This window comes from Mya arenaria, chromosome 8, assembly GCF_026914265.1.
Source record: "Mya arenaria isolate MELC-2E11 chromosome 8, ASM2691426v1".
NCBI lineage: Eukaryota > Metazoa > Mollusca > Bivalvia > Myida > Myidae > Mya > Mya arenaria.
In genome coordinates, this window is record NC_069129.1 from 1,425,396 (window position 1) to 1,432,500 (window position 7,105).

Genomic DNA, 7,105 nt, shown 5'->3' on the forward strand with positions numbered 1-7,105 from the left:
TATCTTTACATAGGTTTGAATCAATATCTCAAATACTATGCTCTTGGCAAAGTAATACCAAAGACAGAGTTGTAGTTATTGCATCATGCAATTTCCTTCAGTTCGATCTATCTTTATATGCAGCATGTGGTGAATACATGAAGACCGTTGTCGCTACGCAGAGTCATGCTTCATGTGCATTGCATATTACCCTAAATGGATTTATACTTATCGGAAGTTTAAAGTCAACATCTCAAAGATGTTTGGAGTAAGGATATAGAACAAAAAGTATGTATGGAAAGAAAGTGAAGAAAACACTTCATTATTTATGTGCAGTTCCTCAAATTGCCAAAACGTTACATTCAATGCTTTATTTCAATTATTTCAGTACTTTTGGAGTTATTGTTTGGACAAATAGCTTACTAAATAATGGCTATTAAGAAGTAAAAAGGGAGATATTTCAGCAGCGTCTGAAGCAAAGATTATTGTTCTTGCTCATTTCATATTTCCCTCGGTGTATTTTTCAAGTTTCATCGAAATTTCATCATCAGTTTTTAAGTAATCATACGGATTCACCGGACGGCAATGCAGAATAACGGACGGACGGACAAAGCCCCGACTATATGCTCTCCCTTCGGGGAACATGAAACAATTGCATTTTTTAAAATGTTCGTACATGAATACAATTGAGTTGAAATTTATGCTTTTATACACGCAATATTTGCTATGTGAGCTTTTCTACCTTAAATGAGTCAGCCAAAGTGTATTACAATACTTTTTAATTATGATTTTTTTTGTCTGACGTTACTTTGACATCGTGCAATAATCGATAAGCGACGTTTAATGGGACGCTTTCCTGACGACACGTATCACGTCAAGTTTGTTGTGTAAACACATATTATTCGAACCGCGCAGCGAACGAGACCTAGTACAGATTGTCAAAAAGCGGCTCTTAAAATATTCCTTTTACTATATTGTTTGTACGATTAATTCCATATTTGATGCACTATATTTAATTAAGTCTTAACAAAACATATCTTGACATGACCTTATAAATCAACCGCATATATGATTAAATACATTTCCTAGAATATAAGCGCACTTAAGCGGCTGAAATGTTTTGGAACGATTCGTTTCAGAGATACGCTAAGTTTCTGAAATATAAATATATATTTTCTTAAAATCAATATATTAAGCAAAACATATAATAAAATATGTGTTAAACATAACACTTAACACACGACAGCAGTATAATACGGGACCAGAAAACGACAGTATCGTGTTATTTGTCAATGATGTTGACGTTTCTTACTTGGTGGAATACGGACAAGCGTAATTTGCTTTATGCTTTATGCATTGATTACGTATATAATGATAATCATACTACTATCAGCTTTACTTTTCACAACACTTAAAATGTTCTAGGAAACACTGTAAATTGATATGATCACGGCCAGGAAGTATTCTTATTAATGCTCGGTATTCAAAAACATTCAACATTATGGTTACAGGTGTGTGTTAAACGAACATTCATAACAATAATGAAATCTATTTTCTATACAAAAAATAAACTTCCATCATATTTCATACTACTATACAAGTTTTGGACCAAATGCCTAAAGCATTGCCTATGTGCAGATGTCTTCTTCCTATTTCCCGCTTTTCCTGAATACGGCCTTTTCCAATCCCATCATTGGCGCTTCAAACACGAGTGACACGATGAAACTGAGACCATACGTCATAGTCATGTGACCAAGAAATAGGTAGATCTGGAATATAGAATAAATCGTTAGGAAGTTTATTGCAAAACATATTTCAATGCTGAAATATAGATTCCATTGTAGATCATGTTATAAACCTTTCGGTGCATATGCATGTATGGTAAGACCATACGTTGCAGTAAAAACTGACTACCTGATTGGGTATTACAGTATAATAAATGACCAAAAACTGCATCTTTAATATAAACATATTATGATTGAAATGCTCTTTAATTCAGCTTACATAGGAGGCAAACAGACTATTACGCAGTATTTAATGGCCATACATCTTTTGTTTTATTGATTGCTGTCTATTTTGTACATACAACTCTATCAAATAATGTGAAAGCAATATGGGATCACCACAACCCCAATTTTTATATTTGACATTACATTTGTGTATCGAATTCCTCAACGTACCAGTTCAAACTGTGTGAAGTAGGTGAGCTGTCGTCTGTTCGTGTAGAAGGTCACCATAACGAGAGGGTGTATAAGGTAGGCACAGTAGGTCAAGCGACTTAGGGGAATGAAGCCGCGCCACGACAACAACTCGTTTATCCAGCCTGAAAAATATTTAAAATATAAATGAGGATAACATTCATGTACATCATTTATTTTCGACATGTAATAAACCTTATTAAATATTTTAAATGGCCTAATAGGATCCTATAAAACTACATTAAGACGAACATATGCTATTGAAAAACAAATTAATATACAAACAATGGTCGAGCAAGACTCGTATAAACCAAATCAACTTTGGAGTTTTAAAACCCCCCAAATTATTGTCGTTAAATGACGGCATACAAACATACATGAATACATGTATGTCGGTACTGCCATTGATGTAAACACCAACATATTGTGTCCTTGTCATGTATTGATGCGACAGTGAAATATCAATATTTCATGGCAGGTATACCTCCGTGGCCAGTACAGCAGGCTACAATGATCCAGGCCATGGCTAGGCCCCAGCCCGTTCTATGAAGGCTGAGATACGCCGCAGACTCCTGTAGGCTCAGTATGTGACTTTGCTCGTCTGAGTATGGCGAGTAGATAACGGTGCAAATCACAGAAATACTCAGGAACCAGCCCAGGATGCTTATGGCCTAGGATGACCAACAAGCCAATGGGTCAAGAGAGGTTTTGAGTAAAAAAAAGATTACGTTGAGAACTCACTTTAAAAACATACGTTTGCGTAATCAGCTATAATAAATAAACCACAGTAAATATGGTTTTATTTTTGACAAGATAACAGTAGAACTTTCGATGAGGAATTGAACCTTAAAGCAACCTTGGGAATGCGTAGTTTGCAGCTTGTTTTGTAGAGTAGATACCCAGCAAACAGACCCAGGACGTAAGGACCAACGCGTGCGTAGCTCGGGAGATACAGATTTCTCGAAAAATGGGAATCTTTCCTGGAAAGGAAATACTTATTTCTTAATCTACGAAAATAACAACAGCCTTCTTAATTCATCCCGTGCATTGCCTTCACAAACGCACGCACGCACGCACGCACGCATGCACGCACGCACGCACACACAAACACAAATTTACGGCTTACAAATTAATAGCATTCGACAATTATTCTAGCTTGCTTCTTTATTCGTCCAATCATTGATTTTCAAAGCATAACCAGTTCAGCCCATTTTCTTTGCACACACCCCTAATGACAATTAGCAAATATGTATAATACAGGATTTTTTTTCCAACCTGCAAGGCATCAGGATCATTAAACATAAGCCTGTCAGCTGATTAACAAGCCGAAATTCTATATTCTATATTGAAAAATATATATTGATATGAAGTGACATGTAAATGCGTGTTTACCACTTACGGGGGAGGGGCGAAAGTCAGGGCGGACTGAACGGGATACTCGTGATTTACGTCAATCACCCAGATGGCGGCAGTTGAAGCCGCGATGAAGACAACACCGCAGGCTGCACCAGCAAACACATTACTGCAAAAACATTTTAATAAATACTCATGTGTATACGTCATGGCAACGACTTAATAGCAACCGACATCTGAATATGAAATGTTACAAAAAATTATAACAAGTAATATATCATAGCAAGGAAGAGCGGTATATATGTTCACAATTGCATTAATGCAAAAATTTTTTAGAGTCGCATGGATAATAACGAATATAATACTTCACTGTCAGAAACTGGAGTAAACATATAGCTAATACTACACTAACAAAACCTGGATGTCTAAAACCGATGTAGTGACAGAGAGTGGGTGCCATCAATATATAATACGATGCTGACATATGCAGAACTTCACCATAAGCTAGTTCTATAGTGGTAGAGGCTGAATGTCACAAGTCGATACTATGCTATATCTCCATGTATATCTCCATACGATATTACATAACTGACAGAGACTGAATAACTCTAACCGATACTATAATACCGACAGAGACTGTATATTACAAACTGATACTCCTCTACTAACAGAGACTGTATATCTCCAACCGATACTACAATATTGACAGGGACTGTATATTTCTAACCGATGCTATGTACAATACTGACAGAGACTGAATATCACAAATCGATACTACTCTACTGACAGAGGCTGGATGTTATCAACGTTCTATACTATTCTGTCCGAGATTGGATGTAACAAACTGTTAATACTATCAAGACAGAGGCTGGATTTCATCGACCGATATATTGACAGAGTGTGGATGTCACCCACCGATAGTTATGTTCGTACAGAGGCTGGATGTCAATAACTGTTAAGGCTATACTAACATAGACTGGATGTCGTCAAGCGAAAATACAATTAAGGCAGAAGCTTGATGTCACCGACCGATAATGCTTTACAAACAATGGCTTGATGTCGGCAGTTGATAAACAGACAGAGGGTGGATGCCACCGACCGTAAATAGTATGCTGGCAGAGGCAAAATTTCAACAACCGAGAGTAATATACTGAAAGAGGCTGGCGGCTACCAAGCGATACTATTAAAACGACAGAGGACTTATGTCACCAAATGAAACTACTTTACTTAAGACAGCTTGAGGCTACTAACTGATGATACTATACTGACGCAAGCTAACTATCGCCAGCCGAAAATATTATACTAACAGAATGAAACGATAATACCATGCTGGCGGAGACTCCATATCCCCAACATATATTACAATACTGAAAGAGACTGAATAACAACAACCGGTAATACTATGCTTAGAGATGTTGAATGTCAACGATCGACTACACAGTACTGACAATGGCTGGGTGTCACCATCCGATATTTATGTCAAAGGCCAGATGTCACCAACCAATGCGATGACATTTGCTGGATATCTCCAACTGAAAATATCATTATTACATAGGCTCGAGATCAAGGACCGATAATAATGAACTGGCAGCGGCAAAGTACCCCAGGCAACACTGTTCTTAGGCTGGATGTCAGCAACCTCACAAGATCATAATACCATATTGACAGGGGCTGATTATCATACAATGACAGAGGCTGGATGTCATCAATCAATAATTATATAATGACAGAGCATGGCTGTCATTTACCGATAAAACTTTACTAACAGACGCTGGATGTCACCAGCTGACACTGCTGTATTGACGGAGGTCGGATGCACATTGATACTACTTTACTTAAACAAATGTAACGAAAAAAAGTAACTATACTGACACTGGCTTGATATCACCAACCGATTAATGCTTCTTAAAATACTAACCTTGTTTACTATACAGGAATTTAACAATTATGCCATGACCAAAACCTTTAACACTATTATCAAACATTACATAACATATGGACATTATTATTATTATTAAAAGATATGAATTAAGCTTATATGAATGTGTCTACTAGAACAACGGCAGGAGTATCAGAGGACTGATGATGTAAAACTGCATGTCATTTGCCAGGTACCACGACCATCCCAGACACTGAAATATATAGAAATATCATGCTTTCTTAAACCCCCCCAGAACTTTTTGTCACGATGGTTGACCTTAACTATATGTAACAATAATTCATACACATAGTTATACCGGTTACTTGTAAAGGACTCCGAACACTTGAGTTTATACCAACATGTGAATCTAAACACGTATAATTGGTCTATAGTGTCCTTACGAAATTGGCATGTAATGTTATCATACACGAAATTTAAACGTTCAAAAACACTCAAATTAGCCAAAGGAAACAAGTTTCAAAACTCACCGTAAAAACACGCGACCCCGATGAAACTATCGTTATATATTTAATGAAAGGTAGCTATGACGTCAGTTTTCCCTTATTACGTCATATTATACGTTATTAATAAATACCCTATCAACCAATTGCGCTTCATAATCCAACAAAATGAAAAAGATACTAGTAAGACTCAAACTTACCATTATTTTGAAGGAAACACATTTTATTGTAAACAATTTTATAAAAAATATACTAAAAACGTTCAAATACCGCATCCTCAGCGTGGACGTAGTTGTTGATGTAAAGGAGGTTGACCCACCAGGTCTTTCGACACTCGCTCATAAAGGGAAACTCGCCTTCAAGCCAGAACGGGCCATATACAATATAGGGCAGTAGGACAGTGCCGACCATAATGACCAACATGTAGGGCGGGGTCAACCTGTATCAGAATGGTCCAGATACTTTGTAGTCTTCTGATAGCGTATAATTTCCATTTTATGGCCAAAATACATAACATTTACAACAGTATTTAGCATGTTGAAAGTACATTAACCGTTTAAATACCTCCAGAACCTATGGAAGTAGAACATGAACCAGTTGAATCCTTTCATCCCGCCCACTTTCTTCAATTCTCTCAAGGTCAGGTAGGCCACCAAGACACCGCTGCAACATTTAGGTGTTTAAAGTCAGCTTTGATGTACATTTCCATGGCAGAAATTTTATCAACGCTTATTCGATATTCATGTTATATGCGCTAAAACCTAAACTTTTTGTTCTGGGTGTTCATTTGTTTGTTAGGCTTCGATCTGTGTATCACACTGACACTTGCTACACCTGATCATTCTTAACAAAAGGTCATCAAACCAGGGTCACGTGCCCTTGACTATGACTATAGTGCAGTTTCTTGATCGAGCGTCTACCTCAGTTTTAGAGATATATATTGCTAATGCTTTCGTGACACATGACATTCTTGTCCGAGAGAGACATACCCTTGGAAATAAACTGCACAACGTAATGAAAGTATAAGTTTTGGGGAAACATTAGCTTCGTTAAATAATTTCACTGTTCCAATCGACAGAAATAATAGCCATTTTATATATTTTGATTGATTCTAATTATGATTTGAAACCTTTTAAGTGTTAATACATCCTTTTTAACCAATGTTGAATATTAACGCATACCTGAGGGTGAAA

The 7,105-nt window shown here is 36.8% G+C and overlaps 1 protein-coding gene across 1 annotated transcript in view; it reads right to left on the minus strand.

The window, feature by feature from the left end:
- Nucleotides 1–670: 670 nt before the first annotated feature.
- Nucleotides 671–7,105, minus strand: part of LOC128242979 (nose resistant to fluoxetine protein 6-like) — a 10,517-nt gene continuing 4,082 nt past the window's right edge. The window contains exons 7-15 of the mRNA XM_052960437.1: nucleotides 7,094–7,105; nucleotides 6,477–6,575; nucleotides 6,183–6,351; nucleotides 5,583–5,662; nucleotides 3,577–3,699; nucleotides 3,034–3,157; nucleotides 2,662–2,848; nucleotides 2,160–2,302; nucleotides 671–1,748 (exon numbers count right to left, since the gene is read on the minus strand). The exon at nucleotides 7,094–7,105 is cut by the window's right edge and continues 85 nt beyond it. Coding sequence (XP_052816397.1) covers nucleotides 1,629–1,748; nucleotides 2,160–2,302; nucleotides 2,662–2,848; nucleotides 3,034–3,157; nucleotides 3,577–3,699; nucleotides 5,583–5,662; nucleotides 6,183–6,351; nucleotides 6,477–6,575; nucleotides 7,094–7,105 — 1,057 coding nt within the window. The 3' untranslated portion in view covers nucleotides 671–1,628. The remainder of the gene's footprint in view (nucleotides 1,749–2,159; nucleotides 2,303–2,661; nucleotides 2,849–3,033; nucleotides 3,158–3,576; nucleotides 3,700–5,582; nucleotides 5,663–6,182; nucleotides 6,352–6,476; nucleotides 6,576–7,093) is intronic.